This window comes from Neophocaena asiaeorientalis, unplaced genomic scaffold, assembly GCF_003031525.2.
Source record: "Neophocaena asiaeorientalis asiaeorientalis breed wild unplaced genomic scaffold, Neophocaena_asiaeorientalis_V1.1 scaffold254, whole genome shotgun sequence".
NCBI lineage: Eukaryota > Metazoa > Chordata > Mammalia > Artiodactyla > Phocoenidae > Neophocaena > Neophocaena asiaeorientalis.
The window spans coordinates 2,497,668-2,523,093 of record NW_020174705.1 but is presented as its reverse complement, the minus strand read 5'-3'; the positions used below and the strand labels follow the sequence as shown (position 1 = coordinate 2,523,093).

Below are 25,426 nucleotides of genomic sequence, written 5' to 3'. Positions count from 1 at the left end.
GAACTCATCAATTAAGTCATCTAGGCCTAAGTGGGAATCTTAGTTCCCTGACCAGGGATCAAACTTGTGTACCCTGCAGCAGAAGCACAGAGTCTTAACTTGTGGGTAGTTTTAAAATGACTAATTCAATCCCTGTACTTGGTTTAAGTCTATTCAGATTTTCTATTTCTTCATGAATCAGGTTTGGTAGCTTTCTAGGAATTTTTTCATTTCATCTAAGTTATCTAATTTGTTGGCATGCCATTGTTCACAGTATTTCCTTATAATTGGTTTTTCTGGTCTAGCTAAAGGTTTGTCAATTTTGTTGATCCTTTCAAAGAAACAACTTTTGGTTTTGTTAGTTTTCTCTATTTTCTTTTTTTTTTAACATTAAAAAAATATTTTATTTATTTATTTATTTATTGTATTCTTGCCTGTGTTGGGTCTTAGTTGCAGCACACAGGATCTTTGTTGTAGCACGTGGGACCTTTTGTTGCTGCACATGGGCTCTCCATTGCAGCGCACAGGCATCTCTCTAGTTGTGGGGCACGGGCTCCAGAGTGCATGGGCTCTGTAATTTGCGGCATGTGGGCTGACTAGTTGAGGCGCGTGGGTTCAGTAGTTGTGGCACGCGGGCTTAGTTGCCCCATGGCATGTGGGATCTTAGTTCCCCGACCAGGTATTGAACCCGTGTCCCCTGCATTAGAAGGCGGATTCTTTACCACGGGACCATCAGGGAAGTCCCTACTTTTCTATTCTCTATTCCATTAATTTCTATTCTAATAGCTATTATTTCCTTCCTTCTGCTTGCTTTAGGTTTACATTGTTTTTCTTTTTCTAGCATTCTTTTTCTAACATGTAAGTTTGAGTTATTGACTTGAGATCTTTATTTTTTTATTATTTTTTTAAAATTTATTTATTTAATTTATTTATTTTTGGCTGTGTTGGGTCTTCGTTGCTGTGTGCAGGCTTTCTCTAGTTGCGGCGAGTCAGGGCTACTCTTCCTTGCGGTGCACGGGCTTCTCGTTGCAGTGGCTTCTCTTGTTGCAGAGCACAGGCTCTAGGTGCGCAGGCTCCAGTAGTTGTGGCTCGCAGGCTCTAGAGCGCAGGCTCAATAGTTGTGGTGCACAGGCTTAGTTGCTCTGTGGCTTGTGGGATCTTCCTGGACTAGGGCTCGAACCCGTGTCCCCTGCTTTGGCAGGCAGATTCATAAGCACTGTGCCACCAGGGAAGTCCAAGATCTTTATTTTTAATTTTTATTAAAAAAATTTTTTTTTGGCTGCGCTATGCAGCATGTGGGATCTTAGTTCCCTGACCAGGATTGAACCTGTGCCCCCTGCAATGGAAGCGCAGAGTCTTAACCACTGGACCACCAGGGAAGCCCCTCAAAGTATTTTCTAATCTCCCTTGTAACTTCTTTGAGTCACTGGTAATACTTATAAGTAGGCTGTTTAACTTTCATGTATTTGTGAGTTTCCCAAATTTTTTTGTCATTGACTTCTAATTTCTTTCCACTGTGGTCAGACAAAATACCTTGCATGATTTCAATCCTTTTAAATTTGTGGGGTCTGAGGACTTCCCTGGTTGTCCAGCAGTTAAGACTCTGTGCTCCCAATGCAGGAGGCCTGGGTTTGGTACACGGTCAGGGAACTAGATCCTGCATGCTGCAACAAAGATCCCCCATGCCGCAACTAAAGACCAAGTGCAGCCAAATAAATAAATAGATAATTTAAAATAAATAAAAAATTTTGTGGGGTCTGGTTTCATGGCCTAGATATGATCCATCCTGGGGACTGTCCCACATGTGCTTGAGAAGGACATGAATTCTGCTTTAGGTGGTGGCCTCCTTCTTGCTCTGCATTCTCCCTTGGATCCCTTGGATCACTTGTTTTGAGGGGAGATAGCTGTCATGTTTGAGGGCACTCAAACAGCCCTAAGGAAATGTCTACATGGTGAGGAACTGAGGCCTCCAGCCCACAGCCATGTGAGTGAACAGGCCACTTGGAAGCACTTCCTCCAGCCCCACTCAAGCTTTCAGATGGGTGTACCCCCACTGACATCTTTCCTTCAACCCCAGAACCACCCCACCCAACCACTCCTGAAATCTCAACCCACAGACACTGTGACAGACAGTAAGTATTTATTGTTCTTAGTCACTAAGTTTTGTGTAATTTGTGATTATGGTAATACAGTTACCCATAGCTCTGTTGGCTTTCAGGAGCACAAGTCTCGAAGCACAGTTGAACTTCAGGCAGAAGTTTTGTCTTTTCTGAGGAAAAAACATTGAAAACATGGATTAATAATTCTTTTCTTGTTGAAGCTGCCAGAGGCAAAGGCACACCTCCTGGAACGATGACTTCAAGGCCTTGAGGATGAAAACCAGGTGGAATGACTCTGATTGGGGGAGTCATTAGGGGAATTCTGGTTTTCTGATGCCAAAACTACCTATGCCTGGTAAAATAAACTGCTGGAGATCCTGAGTCAGTCTTCACCTTGTCACCAAAAAGACTGGGAGGCAACAATCTCAAAGATGGCACGCCCTTCACCCCAACAAAGGCAAACCACAGCGCCTCGTCCTTGGTTAAGCTGAACAGTTGCTTTCTCATGGAAAAAAAAATTTTTTTAAACAGAAATCAAGTTTCTTTTGTTTGTTTGATGCAACTTGGATTCATTCCCATATTTTATAAGATGTGGCCTTTAATATTTCCATGAATTAATATGAGACACATAATGCTTTCTAAAGACTGGTTTTACTAGAAAAATGGTACAGATGAACCGGTTTGCAGGGCAGAAATAGAGACACAGATGTAGAGAACGTATGGACACCAAGGGGGGAAAGTGGCAGGGGGTGTGTGGTGATGGGATGAATTGGGAGATTGGGATTGACATATACACACTAATATGTATAAAATAGATAACTAATAAGAACCTGCTGTATAAAAAATAAATAAAATAAAATTCAAAAATTAAAAAAAAAGACTGGTTTTACATTCTGTTTATCTGAAGGGAACCCATTTTCAGTTTGATACAGTTAATTATTTGCAAAACTACGTGTGTGTGTGCACGCACATTAGTATATTCTTCTAGGGCGGTCTATATTTTTTCATCAGATTTTCAAAAGATACTACCACCCATAAAAAGTTAGGACCTCTTAGTATAAAAGAGAGGGAAAAAATGGCAGTTACAAGGGGAGTTGGTTTTAAGGATGGGACCAATTTAGGTGTGTTTCTAGGCTCAGGAGAAGGAGCCAGTAGAGAGGAAGCTTAGAAGACTGGAAAGGCAGGAAGACCAGGGAACAAAGGTCCCCAGACAGTGCCTGTCGCCTGAGGTGTCTGAACCTCGGGCTGGCAGAGACCAAGATACCCACAGCTCTCTCGCCCCCACTCCTGTCTGTACCTGGGTCCTCTTGCTGGGCTGTGCTGGGGAGCCGCTCCCGCTGCCTCAGGGCCTCCAGGCCCGCCAGGTCAGGCAGGTGGCAGTGGCTGCGCATGATGGTCACCCGCTGGCCCTGGGTGATGGCCCGGCTGCGGCAGCCCATGCGGGCCTGGTCCCGGCACATCCAGTATACCTTCTCCCCGGCCGCCTTCTCCTTCCTGTAGAGGAAGGACTCGTACACCAGGAACCTGCCCCCGAGAGAGGTCCTCAGGAACTCCAGGGGCTGGAGGGTTTCTGGAAGGAACATGACGTGTGAGTGGGGTGCCTGGGCCGGGCCTTGGAAGCAGGGGACAGAGCCTGGGTGCCAGGGATGGAGACTGCTTCCTTTGTCCCACCAGCCAGCTCCAGCCAGGAAACTGCAGACCCCCCCAACCCCCGCAGGTCCCTCTTTGGTCCCTGCCCTCCACCCCAGCCTGTGCTGCAGGGCCCTGGGGACTGAAGCTCAAGCCACCACGGCCCTGATGCCCTGGAGTGCAGACTGTCTGTCTGTCTGATGGCTGTAGTGCTATCGGGGAGGCTGGCCCTGTAGCCGCCCAAACACTGAGCTTTCCTGCAGGCCTCTCCTGACCCTGCTCGGCCTTCATGCTGGCTGGCAAGCAAGCACCCCAGGGCAGGGGCTGGGCTGAACTGGAATACTCTGGAAGGGCCGTGGTTGGTCTCGACAGTGCACTAGGGGCCTCCCGGCTCCCTGTTCACCCTCCCCTTGGCCAGCTGGCAACCAATCAAATTCTCCCTTTTGAGACTTTTAAGACTCTGAACTGAAAGCTCCTGACATGTTGGGGTTGGGGTGGCTGAAGGCACTGGCAGGGGTGGGGAGGGAGAGGGGAGACAGAGGGTCCCCCAGGTCCAGGAGCACTGCCCCACAAATGGGTGCTGAGCATTTCCTGCAGCTGCCAGTAATGCCACTGCAGCCCCTGGCCCTGTTTTCTCCAGTGGTCTGAGTGGGTTTCTCCCACTGACAGCGCATCCCAGATGAGGACCAGTGCCATTAGTGTGGAGTCCAGATGTGGCCCCTGCCCTAAGGGAGCCCACAGACCAGGAGGACAGACACCACTGGACATGGGCCACAGGAGGAATGTCCCAGCAGGCAGCCTCCAGTCTGTGTTCTGAGCTGTCCCCAGGGGCTGCTGGGCCAGCAGGGAGACCGGGGCCCGGCCCCTGCCCACGCCCCTCTCACCCACACCTGAGCCTTCCCTCTGGGCTGGGCTGGGGAGCTGCTCCCGCTGCCTCAGGGCCTCCAGGCCCCCCAGGTCGGGCGGATGGCAGTGTCTGCGCATCACCATGACCCGCTGGCCCTGGGTGATGGCCCGGCTGCGGCAGTGCATGCGGGCCTGGTCCCGGCACGTCCAGTACACCTTCTCGCCGGCCGCCTTCTCCCGCCTGTAGAGGAAGGACTCATACACCAGGAAGCTGCCCCCCAAAGGGGTCCTCAGGAACTCAGGGCCTCCTGGGGAGAAATGGGAGAGGGGGTCGGGGGAGGAAGAGCCTGGAGCCAGGCCTGGAGCCGAGGAATGAGGGGGGCCGTGACCCCGTTCTCAGAGCCTAGAGCAGCATGGCTCCTGGCATAAGACCCACGGACCCCACCCCACGCTGCACTTACCTCCTCACAGCCCAGGACACAGGCCCCCCATCCCCCAGACTCAGCCTAGCCTGAGCTCCCAGGGCTCCTTTCCCAAGCCTGGGAGAGAAGGGAGGCGGGAGACTGGTGAGGTGGAGATCGCTGAAGGCAGAGTCCGTCTCCTCCACCTCGCGGCGCCTGCAGGAAGGCGGTGTCTTATCTGAGGTGCCGGCAATGGGATGGCACAAGGGCCTCTCGCCCCTGCTAAATTGGAGGAATTAGTGGACAGGCCCTACGGGGGATAAGCAACCAGGAGCGAAATGGGAGTTGCATGCAGCCCCTTGTGCGTGGTGGGCAGTGGGGCTGTAGAAGGGTCCACTCACCCAGGGAGCCAGGCTGGGTGGGCTTTGACCTGAGGGCAGGAGGGGAGGCAGGGAGTGGCCTGGGCCACTGTCCTAACGTGTTGAGAGGGGGGACCTGGAAGGTGGCCACGGCCTTCTGCTCTGAGGACTCCCTTCCCGCCACCCAGGCACCAGGACCACACAGGAGGGGTGGAGGGGAATTCGGGGGTCCGTCAGCACAGCAGCAGGGATGGCAGCCATAGTGGGGGGTTGGTGAGAATGCCCTGGAGAAGGGGGAGCCAGGGTGGGGGGTGAGTGGCCGAAGGGGAGGTATATGATGTGGGGCATGTTTCTGCTCCCCCAGCACCCAATGAAAATGTCCACTGAGGGATGAAAAAGGCACAGGGCATGAGGCCAGAAATGCAGAGAGGAGAGGAGATGGCAGAGATGCTGACCCAGGTTAGACGCTGGGCAAAGGGGGTCACCTGGTCACAGACCTGGCAAAGCAAGAGCTCGCCCAGCCTCAGGGGGTGACTCTCAGAACAAGCAGAGTCCAGTGGCCAAGCCTAGGGAGGCCCGAGGTCCCTCCGAAGTAGGGGTCTAGGGCAGGCCCCAAACAGGGGGACTGACGAGGACTGTCTGTGTGAAGAGCAATGAGACAGGTGCCCGCCCTGGGGGAGGAAGAGTCTGGGGTGTGGGGGAGGAGGAGGAAGTCTGCACTGACATGAAACTCCCTGTTTCCCTGCCCAAGTCCCTGGAGCCGGCAGCCAGGCTGAAATCGCTGCAGGAGGTTGGTCCTAGGGCTCTGAGGCCTGGGGTCTCAAGGGTCGCCTGTTCGGCACCCACATACGGAGCGTGTGGGTCTCTCCTTAAACCTGGCTAAGGACCACTGGCCACGTGGGTCAAAGGTTCTCACACCATCTTACATGATGAAAAAGTCAAGACTCTTACACCAAGTATCACAAATGAGACCATGCAAAGCAATTTAAAGTGTATACAACAATCATTCCCCCTTTAGTTTTGCTGCTTTATACAACTGTGTGATCGACAGAAAATTGAATGGCATGTACCTGGCTGGAAAATTTCACCAGTTGACAAAAAAAAAAAAAAAAAAAAAGAGAGAGGTTTCACCCTGAATGGCAGAGACTAAAGAAACTCATAGAGAAAAGGTAGTTGGAGAAAACAAGGCCACTGCCAGAGGCTGGACGGCAGGGCCGCTGCACTCCTCAGAGGATGGAATGCAAAGGAGTTCAAATACAAGAGTGAAAGTTAAAAATTAAATAGAAGGACTGGAAAGCAAAATCAAGGAAATGTCAGAAAAATGGGGACTCGAAAGTCACTGAACATGAGGAAATTTTCACGAGTGAAGGACATGGTTTCCGGCCTGAAAAGGCCCCAAGTGCCCCCAGCAGAGCCAGGTACCACAGGGATGGAGACACGACCCTATACCTTCAAGCAAAGACCCCCTGTATGCACCTTGGAAAGATGCAGTCATTCGAGCACAAACACCAGACAACCATGGAAAAGGAGCCACAAACAGCCACACCTCCACTGCAGTGTGTTCCCACTCAGCCGTGGACAGATTTATAGAACAAAAGTGCAACAGTTCATTCCACAACTTCTGAAGCCTGCATGCCTAGAGCCCGTGCTCCACAACAAGAGAAGCCACCACAATGAGAAGACCGCATACCGCCATGAAGAGTAGCCCCTGCTCGCCACAACTAGAGAAAGCCTGCACACAGCAACAAAGACCCAAAGCAGGCAAAAATAAATAAATAAATAATAAATTTATTAAATAAAAAAAGTGCAACAGCTGCCTCGAGAGGAGGGGGCAGTGGGTAACTGCTGGGTCCTTGCCATCTCTGGTCGGAAGTCAACAGGAAATAAAAAACCAGTTGACAGCAATGGAAGGAAGCACGCTTTAGGGAAGAGGGCGGCAGATGCCCTAAGGAACAACGGAAAGGGGACTTCCCTGGTGGTCCAGTGGTTAAGGCTCAGCGCTTCCACTGCAGGGGGCATAGGTTCAATCCCTGGTTGGGGAACTAAGGTCCTGCATGCCGTTTTGCACAGCCAAAAAATTAAAAAAGGAAGCAAGGAAGGAAGGAAGGAAGAAAACAAAAAAAGGAACAATGGCTGAGTGGTTATTCGGGGTGGGAGTTGGGGGTAAGGACGGGGCGAGGCTAGATCATCCCTAGGTACATAAAAGTTATAAGGAAATGGGATAAAAAGAGAGTCAGAAAAAAAAAAAATCAGAGATCTCGAGTTTGAGAGAATTTTAGGGCCAAAAAGGCTCTAAAGGTGACTCAGATGACTCAGAAAAGTATGGGACTGGGAACCCCTGAGGGAGAGCAGGGAGCAGAGAAGGCTGGGCCGAGGCTGCTCTTAGCAAGATGAGCCGGAATATGCATGTTATTGTGGCCACGAGAGTCAAACATAAGCACTGTGGGGCCAACAAAGGTGGGAGGAGGGGGGCTGTGACCCTCATCATAGAGCCCAGAGGGACCATGGTAGATGATCAGGCAGAACAGCTGGAGGAGAACAGAAGTCAACGACAGGAATGGGTCACCTTCAGCCCTTAAGCCACATCTGTAGGACGTGCTTATTACTGGGCACGGTGTCAGCCACCCACACTGGAAAAATGAGAAACCAGCTTGTGCGATTAGCTTTCTCTATGAATCCTATACATTCTTAAGAAAAAAGAAAGGATGAGAAGGAGGAAAGGGAGCCTGGGTTGATCAAGTGCTGCAGAGATTCTGGGCTGGTCTGAGCAGGAGAGTGAGGCCCACTGCCCAAGAGAAAGGGTGACGCCCCAAGTCACCTAATCGACTTGGGGATAAGGTGAGGTGGACCAGGAGGGGGTGTGGGGGTAGGGAGATGAGACAGGAGGGAGCTGTAACCTTCCAGAGGGTCCCCAGTAAGGACGGGGAGGATGCTTGCTGGAGGTCAAGAGGGAACGGGGTGGGCAGTCTGGGTCTTCTGACTGTACCCCGAGGCCGCTCCCCGGTCTGGCCTACCAGAGCTCCCTCGCTGAGCCGTGCCAGGGCGTTTCTCTCGCTGCCGCAGGGCCTCCAAGCCCCCCAGGTCGGGTGGGTGGCAGTGGCCTCGCATCACTGTCACCCGCTTGCCTTGGGTGATGGCTCGGCTGCGGCAGCCCATGCGGGCCTGGTCCCGGCACGTCCAGTACACCTTCTCCCCGGCCGCCTTCTCCCGCCTGTAGAGGAAGGACTCATACACCAGGAAGCTGCCCCCCAGAGGGGTCCTCAGGAACTCAGGGCCCCCTGGGGAGAAATGGGAGAGGGGGTCAGGGGAGGGAGGTTGGAAGCTGGGGTGTGAGCCGGAGCAGGGCCTGGGGCTGGGCCAGGCCTGGTGTCGCCCCCCTCCTACCTCCTGGGACCTCGGGGAGCAAGACTGGAGTGCAGGCAGAGCGCCAGGCCAGCGGGTGTGGACTCACCCAGGTCCTCGTCCTGGTCCTCCTCGCCTTGCGGCTGGGCCAGGAGGTCCTGATCTTTGGCCTTTGACCGTTTTCTGGGCCGGGGCCTGGTGAGAGTCAGGGGGCCCGGCCCCCTGCGGTAGAACAGGCTGTCCACGCCTTGGAGCAGCTTGTCCACTTGGCCCCCGGGGCCGCCCGGCCTGGCCCGCAGCAACTCCATGGCCTTCTCCTGCTGCCGCCGGGCCTCCAGACCCTCCACGTCAGGCGGGTGGCAGTGGCCACGCATGACAGTCACCCGCTGGCCCTGTGTGATGGCCCGGCTGCGGCAGCCATGCAGCGCGTGGTCCCGGCACGTCCAGTACACCTTGTCCCCCACAGCCTTCTCCCGCTTGTAGAGGAAGGACTCGTGCACCAGGAAGCTGCCCCCGTAGCAGGTTCTCAGGAACTCCAGGGGCGGGGGCCCTCCTGGAGGAGGAAGTGGGGAGGGGCTGGGCAGGTGCAGGCTGGCAGAGCTCTGCTCCTTTAGTTTACCGTGCAGGGCAGGGCCCTGGGTGCATCCCCACTGATTGCCCACCCAGTGCCCCAAGGAGGCCGTGTGGCTCCTCTCCTGGTGGCCAGTGAGGAGGCCACGGCTCTGGTTGGTCAAGCACCACGTCCCAGGCCACACACTGGAGAGGGCCAAGCTGCCTCCGATGCCACACCCTGCCTGCTCAGTCACTCCCGGCCATACTTTTTCTTAGGGTTTGTTTGAAAATTGTATCTAATTATCAAATAACACATGCACACGCCATAAAATGAAATGGGACCAAAAGATACACAGTGAAAGACAAGTCCTTCTCACCCAGCCCCCGGCACCCAGCACAGCAGCCGCCTTAAATCCCTAAATCCTTCAATCCTTTCCAGGTCTGGAGGCACCCAGCCTATGGGACCAAGCCCACCTCCCAGTTACTGGTAATAAAAACTGCCGCAAAGAACAAAACAAAACCCAACAAACAAAGAATAAGAACCTCTGCAAAGACTCCATCTACCAGTTACTCAGTGACAACACACGCTGGACCAGGGCTGGCACTGCAGCGCCAGATCCCCTAATGGCGAGGCTATCACACATCTTAGGAGCGACCTCCTGACCTGCAGCGCTTCAACAAGGCTGCCCAGCTACATGAGGCAGAGCTGGATCTTGAACCTGGGGCACAAAGCTCAAGCCTCCCACCAGGCCGATCTTCCCAAACTTCAAAGGTTACCAGAATCACGTGGGGTCCATAAACCTCAGGTTTTTGCATCAGGAAGCTCCAGAAGGACCTAGGCCGCCTGGTTCACGAGCACTAGTTCTACCCCTTGGGCTTAATGATTACTTGGACACATTTATATTTTAAAAATCGTTTTGACTTTGAGCACATTAAGAAGCCACGTGGGACCCACATTTATCTTTGGGCAGAGGAAAGGGCTGTGGTTCCCACCTGCCTAAGAGTAGAGCCGGGGTGGGGGGGCACTCACCGGTCCCCAGCGTCGGGCGTTTCTTGGGAGGCAAGCTCAGCAGCGACAGGGCTCGGAGCCCCTCATCCTCCTCGGGAGCTGGCTTGCTCAGCACTGGCCCCGGGGCCGGCTCCGGCTCCTCGGGGCACAGCCACGGGCCCACCCCCTCCAGGGGCTCCTCCACTCGGCCGCCGGGGCCCTGGGGATCCCCCAAGCCTTCTGGCAGGGCTGGGCTGGGCAGCTTCTGTCTCTGGCGCCGGGCCTCCAGGCCCTCCTCATCGGGCGGGTGGCAGTGGCCCCGCATCACCGTGGCCCTTAGGCCACGGGTGATGGCCCGGCCCCGGCAGCCCAGCTCGGTGTGCTCGCGGCACTTCCAGTATACCTTGTCCCCCACAGCCTTCTCCTGCTTGTACAGGAAGGACTCCAGCACCAGCAGGCGGCCCCCAAATGGGGTCCTCAGGAACTCCAGGGGCTGGGGGGCTGCTGAAGGCAAGGGGAGGGCCAGGTCAGCTGACACAGAGCAAGGCTTGAGCCAGGGGCACAGATGGGAACACAGGGATTGGGGTGCCCTTGGATGACGTCCTGCGATCGTCACACCAGCCTGGGTCAAGGTCCAGGAGGCCCTGCTCAGAGCAGGGAAGAGATGGCTAAGGTCACCTCACTGGAAAGGGGAGTATGCAAAGCCCAAGTCTGAGCATGCAGGGCCACAAAAGTGGCCAGACAGGGGCAGCTGGCCCGAAACTCACCTGTGTCTGGCTTGCTGTGTTTCAGTTCCTGGGCCTGGGGGCTTGGTTGGACTGCCCCCTGCTGTTCCTCTACTGGCAGGATCTGGGGGGTCCCAGCCAGGGTGTCAGGGCCAGACATCTCCAAGGAAAGGACACAGTGCACTGCTTTGGGCTGGGAGTCCACTCCATCCCCATTCTCAGTGGAGGCTGTCAGTAGGACCAGTTCGGAGAACTCCATGGGCTTCGTGGGGGCTGCAGGGACGACATCTGTGCCCGGCTCAGGGGACTCAGGGGAGGGCTCCTGGCCGGCCTTCACGCTCTCGCCCTCCTGCTCACTGGGCTCGGGCAGGGGCATTCTGGGACCGATGGCCTGGCCCCCAGGCCACGCTCAGGCCCCAGCAGATGGACTTCTCCTCCGCCTCCCTGGAAGGAACCCAGCAGTTCAAGGGCTCCGTCCTAAGGCAGGAGGCAAAATCCCATCAGTGGAGGTGCCCTTGGACCTGGGTTCAGGAAGAATCTGGGCTGGAGGCTGGGGCAGATGGGGCTGCCTCAGTGCCCCCAGGAAAGGACCTGAATGGAGCCAGAGAACCCTGGGCTGGTGCTTCTGCTCTCTTGGTAGCCTTGGGTCCGTCACCTCCCCCAGCCAAACCTCACTTTCCCATCTGCAAAATGTGCCCAAAACAGGGCTCTCAAGGGGTTACTGGGGTGACCAAGGTGCTGACAGCTGAGTTACTAGGAATCCAGGCCCACAGGTGCTGAGCACGGGGTGAAGTGCTTCCACAGGTTTTTCCACTTAACCTTCAGCCCCCCCGCCCCCCCACCATGTTATTGAAAGTTGATCTTTCTCATTGACCCAGGTTACAGATGAGGACACTGAGGCATGCAGCCATGAAGGCAGAGCTGAGAGTCCAGTCAAGGTGGGTCCAGAGCCCGCCCGTACAGCACCTGGGGTACCTCATCCAGGATAACAGGAACCGGTCTTCCTGAGCACCAGGCGTTGGGGAAAAGCACTTTGGGCACTGAGTTCAGGTCACCAACCCTCCCAGAATGCCTGGTGCCCTTCACCCTGACACTGTGTCACTGGGAGCATGGGCTGGGCCCCTGCTGGCACTCCGCAGACCCCAAAGGAGGAGCCTGGCCCTGGGAGGAGGGACTCTCTGGATTCACAACTAGATCCATCCCCCATCCCAGGCAAGAGGCCCCGGGGCACCCAGTGCTAGGGGACACCAGGGCCCCACGAGGGCAGCGACCTTGTGTCTGAGCTGGTGCTGGCTCTGCCTCAGCTGAGTGGGTACAGGGCTGTGGAGGTGTCCAGAGAATCCGTGGTCACTGAGGGCTCCTTGGCTTCTGGTCTGGAGAAGCAGAAAGGATGGATGACAGGCAGGGCTGGCCTGGAGACCGGGGCCCTGGAGCATCAGTGTGGGGGCATAAGTGGCCGTTTTGTCTTCCTGGGGGACTGGGTGGTGGGTGCATGTCAGGGTCTTTCCCATCTATCAGTACTAGCCCAGAAACAGGATGCGGTCTCCCAGCACGTTTCAGCTTCCCCACCTGTGAGCTGTCATCCCCATCCCAAGCTCTACGGTTCTAATACCTGGGTCCCCCATTCCTGCTCCGCCATTTCCTGGTCTGGGGCCCACATTCAGTTCCCCAAGGCCTGTCAGCCCAAGCGCGGGGCTCCTGGGTCCCCGTGGAGACGGAGCCAAGGCCGACGGTGCAGGGGGCGCCGTGTCCCCTACAACCTCTCCCAAACCGCCTGCACGCCCAGCCCCGGGCAGCACCAAAGCCCTGTCCTGAGGGGCGAGACTCTAGGAAATCCAGATAACAGGTAACGGGACACAGGACTGGGAGTCCCCGGCCAGGTCTGTCCTCCAGCGTCATCCTCCTCCGGCCCCCGGACAAGCCAACCCCTGCTCTTCCTGTGCAGTCCTCCCCGCTCTGCCCATCCCGCCCGACAGGGCGATGTAGCGGTACTGGGGACTTGGGGGTACATGGGGACCGGCCGCAGCAAGACAGCGCCGGCGCCTCCGCGTGCAAAGCCGCTCGGGCGGGAAAGGGTTACGCGGGAAGCCACTCCCCCCGCCCCCGCTCGCTGATTGGTCTCTGCCCACGTCCCTCCGCCGGCAGCCCGCCTCCGGGGCTTGCGCGCTCCGGGTTGCCGGGCGAATGAACTTGGTCTCCACCCGGCGTCCTCTCCTCAATGGGGCGAGAGGACGAAGAGAAACTGGCCCTCCCTTCCACAGGCCTTTCAGACAACTCAGGCCCCCAAAACGTTGCGGTCACTGTCCACCCAGCATGCATGTTCCTACAGGACCATGCGGTTGGTCCCCGCCGTGCAGAGGGACAGGAGTTGAGGCTGCAGGGACCCCGACACACCAATGGCCTCAGTCTCAAGCGATCAGACGCCGAAGCCCGGCCTCCTTCAGGCCACTGGGGGTTGGCATGACAGAGAACCCTCACATTCCCGTGAAACTGTACCCAGAGTCATGTGTACCCCGAGTCAGTGTAATTCTCTCAACTAAAATCTCTGTACCTCAAAGGATATGGAACAAGTTCCAGCGCAACAAAAGACCTTGAACTGTGGCTGACTACAGACTGTGGATAGGCTTGGCTCCTTGCCAGTGGGCTTGAATTTAGATTCGATTGACGGTTCCCATTCTCAACCATTAAAGGGCCTTAAAGTGTAGACTGTTTAATGACCACAGATCCTCCCATAAAGTATGCAGGCCCCTTTGCCATGTGGTCTTGAATCTGGACTGGTCTCCAGCCCACATTGGTCACTTGCTGTAGCCAATAGAGAGTGGCAGAAGCTCGCTGTGGGGGTTTGGACGCCCTCACCCTCATGGACAGGGGCCCTGAGACTGCCAGAGAAGGAAGCTGTATGAAGGGCCACATGCAAGGGATGGAGGCACTGCCAGGCATGGAGGGAGGCCATTTCCAGTGTCCAGTCCAGCAGACCCTCTAGCTCTGTGTAGCCACAAGAAGGAGCCTGGGGAAACAAGCCCAGGCACCCCATGGAACCCTGATCAATAATAAACTACTGTTATTTTAAGCCAGTAAGATCAGGGCTCATTTGTTATGCAGCAGTAACTGATATTCTTGGCAAGTGACAACCTAGTCAGTTTTGACTTTTTGACAGATGAATTAATACTAATGGTTGTGAAATATCCAATATCAAAATGCTTTTGAACGCTTGAACTCTAGGGGCCATGCTACACAAATTTTAAATCCCTCAGATTATCACATTTAAAGGGCTGGTAACCCAGTGAAAGGAATAAAAATATTAAGTATAAAGGATAGCAAATGAGAATTACTTATTTAAAAAGTCTGTAACATGAAATAAGCCAGACATAAAAGGACAAATGCTGTATGATTCCACGTATATGTTGTACCTAGAGTAGTCAAATTCATAGAAACAGAAAGTCAAATGGTAGTTGCCAGGGGCTGGGGGGAGTGGAAATGGGGAGTTAGTGTTTAGTGGGGAGCGTTTCAGTTTGGGAAGATGAAAAAGTTCTGGAGATGGATGGTGGTGATGGTTGCACAACAGTGCAAATGTATTTAATGCCACTGAACTGTACACTTAAAAATGATTAAAGTGGGGGTTGGGATGAATTGGGGGATTGGGATTGACATATATACACTATTGATACTATGTATAAAATAGATAACTAATGAGCACCTACTGTATAGCTCAGGGAACTCTACTCAGTGCTCTGTGGTGACCTAAATGGAAAGGAAATCCAAAGAAGAGGGGATATATGTATACGTATAGTTGATTCACTTTGCTGTACAGTAGAAACTAACACAATATTGCAAAGGAACTATACTCCAACATTTTTTTAAAAAAATGATCAAAGTAGTACATTTTTGTAAGGTATATTTTAACAGACACGCAAAAAAACAAAAACAAAACAAAACAAAAAAACCCAACTATAACAAACCATGCATAGTAATGCTCCACCTACCATACTGGTAAATGAGGTTCTCCATACAATGCAGATTTCTGATTAACTAAAGTTATCCCTCCATGATTCTGAATTTTACAATTTCTCTCTCTTTCACAATTTATCCACTGAGGATGGATGCTGCCTAAGCTCTAATGACTCATCATCACTGCCTGGATAAAGACAGCATACAATTTTTATCCTGATTTGGTAAATGAAGTGTCCCGTCCAGTTCCCTTGGCACTCCACCCCCCGGGGGCCCTTTCTCCATCATTCATATCCTGCTCTCTCTGGTCTCCAAACCTCTCTGCCTCCTCTGGGTCTTTGCATTTAGAGTTCTCAGGTCCTAATCTTCTTAGGTCTCCTATATCCTAAAACAAAACCTCACAAGACTCTCTCCTTCCCTCAACAGTTAGACTTTGCAGGAATAGTCCATACCCCTTCCTTCTCACCCAGGCCGCCTGGCAGCTGCCCCCCAACTCTGCAGACACCACTCTCCTGTTGGGCCACTGTGCAGGATCAGCACCTGCTGGGTCAATCCATAATCCGTGTTTCCCTCTGAAATACCTGCTCTGGCCTGTATGTGGTCTATCCATGCAGTGGAATTTATTCAGTCATAAAAATGAATGAAGTTCTGATACATGTTACCATGTGGATGAACCTTGAAGACAGTATGGCTCGGTGAAAGGTGCCAGACACTAAAGTCAGCATGTGGTATAATTCCATTTAAGTGAGATGTCCAGTAGAGGCAAATCCATAGGGACAGAAAGTAGATTAGTGGTTGTCAGGGGCTGGAGGGGAGGGAGGAGGAGATTAGGGAGTGATACTAAGGCGTGTGGGGTTTCTTCTTGGGGTAATGAAAATGTTATAAAATTGGCTGTGAATACAATAAAACATTGAATTATACACTTTAGTTGGGGGAATTGTATGCTATGTGAATCATATCTTAATAAGGTTGTTTAAAAGAAAACTTGTAAGGGCTTCCCTGGTGGCGCAGTGGTTGAGTCTGCCTGCCGATGCAGGGGACACGGGTTCATGCCCTGGTCCGGGAAGATCCCACATGCCGCGGAGCAGCTGGGCCCGTGAGCCATGGCTGCTGGGCCTGTGCGTCCGGAGCCTGTGCTCCGCAACAGGAGAGGCCACAGCAGTGAGAGGCCCGCGTACCGCAAAAAAACCCCAAAAAAACCTTATAGGGAATCCCCCGGTGGTCCAGTGGTTAAAAGACTTGGTGCTTTCACTGCCAGGGTCCAGGCTCAATCCCTGATCAGGGAACTAAGATCTCAAACAAACAAAAAATGCTCATAGGTATGACTCATGTCCCCAGGGTCACTTGGATAAAAAACAGTTTTCTCCATCAGAAACAGGCTTCTCACTCCTGGGCTTGGTTTCCTCACCAAAGGAGAGGGGTGGCATGGACTATATACTGAGATATTTTGTAAGTTGCTAAGATCATATTGTAGAAACTACATAGAAAACATTTTAAAATGTTGAGAACTGACACTCATAAATCACCCACGAGCCTGCCACTCAAATGCACAGCTGTTTCCATTCTTGTATTGGTGCCTTTAATATACACTTAATTTTCTGTTGCACACACATGTGTTCAACATGTTTGCTATTTTATTCCTCTTTAGAGTGGGAAGCCCGCACCTGCAGACCAGATGGAGCCCTTGTGAAGGACCAAAGCATTACCTAACGCAGGCCCCTAACATGAACACAAATCTAAATCCTCAGTAATACCAAAAGATGACCACAAGATGGCAATCTTGCTCCTTGAAATGCACGTAAAGCATCCTTGGTAGAATTAGATGTATCACAATGTTTAAAAACTAGAATTTGGGAGTTTTTCCATATCAGACAAATAATTCAGGAAGACTTCTGAAAACGTTTGTATTTACAAAATATATTACGTAGAAAGCAAAATCCAGTTAACATATCGGCAAAGACTATGTTTTCTAAGCTAAGGTTTAAAAAAAAAAAAACACCAAAATATTCCTTAGACCATAACACTGCCTCTAGACCTCAATCCACTTCATTTCTTCTGTCTCAACTCAAGTCTCAAGTCTGGTCACATTTGTTGTTTATTGACTAACTTTATTGTATGTATTTGTGACTTTAAAAAAACCTTAAATAACTGGGAGGAAATATCTCAAAATGTTAAAACTAGTAAGGAAAGCAATTAATTTTTTCCCTTAAATTTCTTTTGTTTTCTCAAAATTGTTTACAAGGTGCATGAACAGTTTACAGTGGGAAAATAGTAAACACTTTCAAGATAAGCTGCATCTCCTTGCTTGGTAATTTTTTTTCTTTAACTCCATAACTCTCAGGAAAAGTAGGGATTCCAGTCCTATGCAAGATGTGTCATACAGGAAAATAAAGAGTAATATAGACAGGGGACTTCCCTGATGGTCCAGTGGTTAAGACTCCACACTTCCGATGCAGAGGGGCATGGGTTTGATCCCTGGTTAGGGAACTCAGATCCCACATGCTGCACAGTGCAGCCAAAAAATAAAATAAAATCCAGGGCTTCCCTGGTGGCACAGTGGTTGGGGGTCCGCCTGCCGATGCAGGGGACACGGGTTCATGCCCCGGTCCGGGAAGATCCCACGTTCTGCGGAGCGGCTGGGCCTGTGAGCCATGGCCGCTGAGCCTGCGCATCCGGAGCCTGTGCTCCACAACGGGAGAGGCCACAGCAGTGAGAGGCCCGTGTACTACCAAAAAAAATTAAAATAAAATAAAATCCAAAGAAATTTTTAAAAAAAGAGTAATATAGATAATGGGACAGAAAAACAAGTGAAAATCAAGTACCTTGCAGTCTGTGTTGTGGGCCTTGCATGGCCTCAAAGACCTTTCCCCCAAGATATTTATTAACCACAAAGGGAAAGATAATGACTTGACAGGGGAGAAATCTCGCGTACACAGCCTTAAGTGCTCAAGGTCAACTTCACCAGTAATAAAACACATCAACACCATGACCTCCTTGATAAGATGCACCAAGGAGGACACAGCAACACCTCTGTAATATTCCTGCCCAGAACGCACACCCCCATGTGGCACCCCCAACCCACATGGAGGGACATTCTACAAAACAACTGACCAGGACACTTTGAAAGTGTCAAGGTCATCTTGGACAAGGAAAGGCTGAGGGCCTGTCACAGACTGGAGGAGACTAAGGAGACACAAGGACAAAATGCAACATGGGATTTTGGAAAAGAAAAAGGACATTAGGGGAAAAGCTGGTGAAATTTGCATACGGTCAATAGTTTAGGTTAATGGTTTTGTACCAACGTGGATTTCCCAGATTTGCTCACTGCACAATGTTAGGTAAGATGCTGACATTCAGGGAGACTGGGTGATGAGTATAGGAAAATTCTTTGTACTTTTTTTTGCAATTTTTAAAAAAGTCTAAAATTAACTCAGAATAAAAGGATTTTGAAAACCCAAGTTTCAAACTTACAGACACAATGGAAGTTGACAGAGAAAATAAATGACCCATAGGCCTCCTGGGTGGAAGGGTCGGGGAGGAGAGGAGGGGACACAAAAGGGATACTCTCTGACCCAGAGCCATGTGGTTGGTCCTCAAGCTGGCACCTGAGCCAGGAACAAAAATCCTATAACATCACGTGTACCTCAAGTATGGGGACCCAACAATCTCCCTTCACCATCATCCCCGCTCTGCTTCTGGGGAAACTGAGGCTCGGGCCTGAAGCGAGTGGCCCAGGACCACACGGGTAGTGAGAGTCAGGCCTTCAGAGCTGCATTGATCAGCCCTACAAACCAGCTATGTTAAGGCTTAGCACTGTGGCTTCCAGCTGATCTGGCCAACCGGAGGCACCATGGGAGACTGGAGGGTGTCCCCGAAGCGACCTGCCTGGGGCGGCTGCTCCAGCTCTGCTGGGTCCCGCCTGCCACCCTGGCTGCTCTGCCGGGCCTCGCTGTGGGGGTGGCATCCCACCACTGCTAATCCCTGGGTCGCTCACCATTTCCCATGTGGCTTCTCAGCTCTTCCACCACCAAGGAGAGCAATGAAATTCCCAGTGAAACCTTACGGTAGTTTCTGTTTTCTCAGATGGTTTCTGATCACACATGCTTCAAGAGTCCAAAGGACTGTGATCACACATTTCATGTTCGCCAAATACCAATGAGGTGCCTGGCACTAGGCGAGGGCTTTGCATGCTTTATTCCATTTTATCTCCCAAATACCCTCATCCATTAAGCCTGCTGTTGTTTCATTCACAGAGGAGGAAACTAAGGCTCACTCTTAGATTCCTGTGACCGAGAGCCAGGCCACTAAAGGACAGAGTCAGCATTCAAAACTCCTGTGTCTGTTTTCAGGGCCCAAACTCTTAATATAAGTTAAAATGGTTCTTTTTAATTTGAGGATTCCAACCCATAGGAATCAACGCAGTAGGTTAAGACTGGTGGTTCTCAGTCACGGTGATCTGCCCACCAGGTGACATCTGGCCAGGTCAGGAGACATTTTTGGTTGTCGTAACTAGGGGGTGGGGCAGGCTACTGGCATCTGGTAGGTGGGAGCCAAGGATGCTGCTCAACATCCCACAGTGCCCAGGGCAGCCCCCCACCCCCTCTCCCCAGGAAGGATTTGGTCTAAAATAGCATCAGGGTCAAGGTTGAGAAACCTGCTTAAAAGCAGCGCTTGAAAAATAAAACAGAACAGAAAGAGTGCACCCATATACTGAGGTTAAGTACAGTTTTCATGAAGCTTTTATTTCAATTATTTGTATACGTAATTCTGGTCTCCATAAGAATTACTCGGGGCACTTGGTAAAAATGCAGATGCTTAGAGCACAGGATTCCTGGAGCCCCTCCCTGTTACCTCCCCACCAACCAACCAGAAGAAAATCACATACCCTGCAGCCTCACCCTAAATTTTGCCTATAAAAACTTTTCCCTGAAAATCATCGGAAGTTTGGGGTTTTTGAGCACAAGCCACCCATTCTCCTTGCTTGGCCCTGCAATAACCCTTTCTCTGATATTAAAAAAAAAAAATCAGATGCCTGGATTTGCCATCCAAAATTCTGATGGTGAGTCTGGAGCAAAATTCAAGAATCTGGATTTTTAACAAGTACCCCCTGAGACCCTGGTTCTGGTGGATCATGGACTTGGCTTTGAGAAACACTGGAATAGATGCCCTTGAGGTTAGGTGGCCAGAGGTTAAGTGACCAACTTAATAAGGATTTAAGGTTTTCTTTATGCAGGGCAACACATGAAGTGTTTCACATACATTACCTCGTTTAATCTGTCACATTGTACAGGTTCCCTCATTAATGCATTAAACAGAATCATTAACATTTGTTTATTTTATATCGGTGGGAGAGTCATGATTGCATCTTTTTAAATGATCCTTTAATAACAATTTAACAAGTTTCAGACACCTTAGGATATTTTGGGGACCTCAAGAAGAGTGGAATTTGTCCAAATTTTAAGTAGTACAGGTGAAATCTGGGGGAGAAAGCTCATTGGGCACGGCTTTAGTACCTTGGGATAACAAATACCAGACTTTTAGAAATCCAATCTGAGGTTCCTCACAGAGACTTCCAGCAAAACAAACTCAAGACGGCCTACGAGGTGAATTAGCATGCCTGCCGCACCTATGTAAATAATCAGGCCCAATCTTACTGGACCAGCCGTATTTCATGCAAAAAATATCTTTCATTGAGATTATGAGGCCATAGGGAAAATTTGTGCTTCAATGGAGAACTGGGTTTTGTCTAGAACACAGCCTTTCAGGTTATACGATTCTAGCCTGTTGTTGCCTTTGAGCTACTTCTGCAGCTCTGCACAGATAACGGAACAAGATAAAATAATTCTATTCTGTAGACACGTTCTCTCTTTCTTGCCATGTAAATAAATACAGATAAGTAAGTAACTTCTCTGGTTTTGCCTCCATTTGCACATTCATGTCACTATTCCTAATCTACAGTCTTCCAGAATCTTTTTTGGAGTCTCCTGCAAACTGGTTGTAAGATCTTACTGCTTCCTTGATCGATGAGTTAAGTAAAAGCTTACACACGTGTTCATTTAGTATCTGTATGAAAGAGTTTTATTTTCTTTGTTTTGGTCTAAGCCTCTGCTTTTCAAATCTCCCTGGTCATTGCTCTTTTAATCTTTGGGTTCCAGGCAGCAATTTCAAAAATTACATAGGAAATAACCAATCTGCATTGTGTGTAACAGAAGTGAGCATTATTTTATGAAACTTTTATTTGCAATAAATTTATATATTTGTTCTAGGTGGATTTAAATGTATTTTTAAATTTTTGGATGATCATTGTTTTGAGGTAAATACTTGGGCCCTAATATGTTTTTTCATAATATTCCAGTTTTACTCAGTAAAGATTTATTGAGTTGGCTAGAATATTTTTAAGTCAGGCAGATGTAAATGGAAAGTAGGAGAGCCTCACAGTTTACAGTTGGTTACTCTCTTATGCTGTTTCCCCTCCCCCAAAATTGAGGTACAGAGCAATCTGAGTCCAATACTCAGACTGCCTGCTCAAATAAACCCAACACCCAAGACACACACAATATTACAAACTGTTAGGTGCCTCTCAGACACCAGTGGGTCCAAGCCCTAAGATCCTGAAAGGCAGAGCCTCGCTCAGCAGCTGATGGCGGATCAACAGAATTACCTTCATACACAAGAGTGAGAACCACCATCACTGTCCGCCAACACCCGTCGTTAGCGCTGACTTGCTGGGTGGGAGACCTGGGGCAAATCCCATCACTTCTCTGGGCTCATTTCATCTGTGAAACAGGAAAAGTGGCAAATGAGATACTGTATGTGAAATTCTTCCATAAACTGTGAATCATCATGTAAGAACAAGGAGTACTTTGTCCAGGCCCAGCAGAGGTTCTGAATAGTGGAAGGGGGAGGAGCGAATATCCTGATGTTTGAAAAAGCTCCTGGATGATTCCAAAAGCTGCCCCGCCCCCCACCCCCAGCAAGCTATGAAAATTAGAGGTGCACACTGATTGGCTCACGGACCCTCCTACCATTATGTGCAAAGTCTCTGAGTGTGCATACAGGCATTAGTCCTGGGAGACGTGAAGGTGGCAGTGATCTCCCTAAAGATTAAGAATTCTATTCCAGGGACTTTCCTGGTGGCGCAGTGGTTAGGAATCTGCTTGCCAGTGCAGGGGACAGGGTTTGAGCCCTGGTCCAGGAAGATCCCACATGCCGCGGAGCAACAAAGCCCGTGCGCCACAACTACTGAGCCTGCGCTCTAGAGCCCGCAAGCCACAACTACTGAACCCGCGTGCCTAGAGCTGGTGCTCCAAAACAAGAGAAGCCACTGCAATGAGAAGCCCGCGCACCGCAACAAAGAGTAGCCCCCGCTCACCACAACTAGAGATAGCCCGCCCGCAGCAATGAAGACCCAAGGCAGCCAAAAATAAATAAATAAAATAATAATTATATTCCAAAGCAGGGCTTCTCAACCTTGGCACCACTGACATTTTGCACCAGATAATTCTTTGTTGTGGGGGGTTGTCCTGTGAAATGAAGGATGTTTAGCAGCATCCCTGGCCTCTGCCTGCGAGATGCCAGTAGCAGCCACCAAATCCTGACAACCAACATTGCTGCATGTCCCTTGAGAACCATTGCTCCAAAGCAACTAGAGGCAGAGGACACAGAAAGGGAGATTCCAGCTAATAGTACTCCCAGCCCCAGATCCCCCAACGCCCCTAGAGCACAATCGCGGCTATTTCCATGCCTCCCATATCAGGCCTAATTCGTCCTCACATCTCTGGGCACCTGGTCACACCATCTTCCATGCCTTCCCACCCCACATTACCTCAAGGCTTTGATACCCACCACCTCCTAAATGGCTTTTCTGCCCGGCATCCAGCTGTTCCGATTCTCCCTACGCAGTGCTGAGTTCCTAAAGCTGAAACATTTCCCTCTCCAATAAAAGTAGTGTCCGTCTCCATTATAAACGCTCTATAATCTAGCCTCCACATATGAACTCTTTCCCAAGTCCGACTAGGAGCTTTTGGGAAGAGGAACAAGGTAAACCTGCCTGAATCGCACCAAGTCCTGGAGATGATTTTGGCCCCGAAAAGCATTAATGTCAAAATAATAAAAATATACCCTTTCTTTGGAATTTAAGTTTACACATGATTATCTGTTATTGGACCTCTGCATCCTCCAAAGGTAAGGGGTAACGGAAGTAAAAGACTGGTCGTTAAAGCAAGGGCTTCAAACTGTGGTCAGACTCATTAGGTCCTGAAATCAGTTTAATGGGTTAGCAACAGACTTTTGGAATGGAAAGAACAGAACAGAATAGAATAGAATAGGACAGGACAGGACAGGATAGGATAGGTTGGAATTAGAACCCACGTAGAGTAGATCTGGCTGCGTCATGTGAGGTTGGGGTAAAAATCTCCCTTTAAACTTATCGCTCAGTAATCTGCATCTACAGGCGTGTAAAATATATTTCTCACTGTAGGTTGAGTCAAAAAAGTTTGAAAGCCCCAACAGGTAATCTAGGTATGCAGGAGTGGAAGCAGGTGTAACAACAGCAAAAAGTGCAAGGTCACTGGGACCTCCAGAGGCACAAAGACTGGATGGGGCTGGGGTGAATGCCAGGGCGGGGGCAGTACTGGGTGGGGCGGACACGGTAAAGGAAAGGCAAACCCATGTGGGGCTCCCTGACTTGGGATGTGAGGGCTCAGTCCCGGGGTCGGGTGGGTGGAGGGGGGTGAGGAGGAGCGAGGAGAAAGGAGGCTGCGAATTGCAGGTGAAGGACAAGGAGGCGGCCTGAGCGCCGAGACGCAGAGTCCGGGGACACCCCCCTCCGCAGCATCAGCAGTCCTGGGGACCCCCGGGATAGCCCGGCTGGGGGCGCGGCCGCGCCGAGTGACCCGAGACCCTCCCTGACCCGCTGGGGCCCGTCCTCACCGGGCACCGTCCACAGGCGCCGACCTCGCGGCCCAGGCCCCTCCGGCCACCGCAACCCGGGTGCCCACTCCCCGCCCCCACCTGCCCTCTCGGGAGCGAGCTCCGTGCCGCGCGCGCCGCCCCGCTGGCCGTAGGGAGCGCGCACCGCCCCGCGGGGTAGCCGGCCTCTAGGAGCGCACTAGAGAGTTCCTAGCAAGCATGCGCAGCGGGGCCTCGGGGAGCCCATTCTTTGGGCAAACCCCATTTCTCCGGGTCTTCCGTGCGCGGTGCCTAGCTGACGGCCGGACCAATCGGCGCTGGGAGGCGGGGCCAGGGCTGGCGAAAAAGGCGGGGCAAGCCCAGGATTGGGCTGCGGCAGCCGGGGACCGAGCTTTGATCTGACCTGAGGCTTGGACGGCGGGGTCGGGGGGTTGGCCTCCGGGGCGGTGGACCCTCACAGAAGAAGAGATTTGGGGGGCTTGAGAACCCCAGACCTGATCCAGGATTTGAGTCTGAGCTCACTGAAGGGAAGGGGTCTTTTTTTTTTTTTTTTACGGTACGCGGGCCTCTCACTGTTGTGGCCTCTCCCGTTGCGGAGCATAGGCTCCGGACGCACAGGCTCAGCAGCCATGGCTCACGAGCCTAGCCGCTCCGTGGCATGTGGGATCTTTCCGGACCGGGGCACGAACCCGTGTCCCCTGCATCGGCAGGCGGACCCTCAACCACTGCACCACCAGGGAAGCCCGGAAGCGGTCATTTAAAAAATTTTTTTAATTTTATTTTTTATACAGCAGGTTCTTATTAGTTATCTGTTTTATACGTATTAGTGTATATATGTCAATCCCAATCTCCCAATTCATCTCACCACCACCACGCCACCACCCCTCTGCCACTTCCTCCCCTTGGTGTCCATACGTTTGTTCTCGACATCTATGTCTCTATTTCTGCCGGACAAACCGTTTCATCTGTGCCATTTTTCTAGGTTCCACGTATATGCGTTAATATACGATATTTGTTTTTCTCTTTCTGACTTACTACGGAAGCGGTCATTTAAATGCATCATTAGGCCCGTCACTTTCGTTAGCCAGCGGAAGGAAATTTCCTATGGACTTCACAGAAACTTTAAAATGACCTATCCCAAAGCTGGGTCAATTTGATTCAAACTAAATAATGATAATAACAGATTATAACTGAGTAAAATAAGAAGCCATGATCGATAGTGATGTAAGTAAGTAAATGGGGAGATGGGAAAGCTCTTACAGTAGAATGCCAACGAATAAATGCAGAAGGAAGGATGCGGAAAATCACCCTTTGGCGACCATCGTAATAATTGATTCGGGCAAAAATTATCAATGGCCGCTAAGACCGGAGGGTGGAAGTTTAACAAGGAACTAGTATTTACATCTTCCCAAAGTACATATTTCCCCACAATACATTTATTAATTACAAGAGGAAAAATATGAATTTTACAGTAGGCAAATGGTCCTCAAAGTGTAGTCTGGGGTTCCTGGAAGTCCCTGTGGGATATTCCAAAGGTTACATGACGTGTAACAGGTTGAATGCCAAAGCACAGATGAGAACCTGTAGTCCTCCATTAAGCCTACATTAAAGAGATTTGCAAAAAAAAAAAAAAAAAAAAAAAAATGCC

At 51.0% G+C, this 25,426-nt stretch overlaps 1 protein-coding gene across 2 annotated transcripts in view; it reads right to left on the bottom strand.

The window, feature by feature from the left end:
• Nucleotides 1-25,426, bottom strand: part of FLYWCH1 (FLYWCH-type zinc finger 1) — a 44,968-nt gene that overhangs the window by 4,427 nt on the left and 15,115 nt on the right. For both annotated transcript variants that reach the window (XM_024759635.1, XM_024759634.1), the window contains exons 2-10: nucleotides 21,530-21,644; nucleotides 12,192-12,293; nucleotides 10,963-11,397; nucleotides 10,238-10,699; nucleotides 8,765-9,208; nucleotides 8,328-8,591; nucleotides 4,598-4,861; nucleotides 3,376-3,648; nucleotides 2,176-2,248 (exon numbers count right to left, since the gene is read on the bottom strand). In XM_024759635.1, coding sequence (XP_024615403.1) covers nucleotides 2,176-2,248; nucleotides 3,376-3,648; nucleotides 4,598-4,861; nucleotides 8,328-8,591; nucleotides 8,765-9,208; nucleotides 10,238-10,699; nucleotides 10,963-11,296 — 2,114 coding nt within the window. In that variant the 5' untranslated portion in view covers nucleotides 11,297-11,397; nucleotides 12,192-12,293; nucleotides 21,530-21,644. The remainder of the gene's footprint in view (nucleotides 1-2,175; nucleotides 2,249-3,375; nucleotides 3,649-4,597; nucleotides 4,862-8,327; nucleotides 8,592-8,764; nucleotides 9,209-10,237; nucleotides 10,700-10,962; nucleotides 11,398-12,191; nucleotides 12,294-21,529; nucleotides 21,645-25,426) is intronic.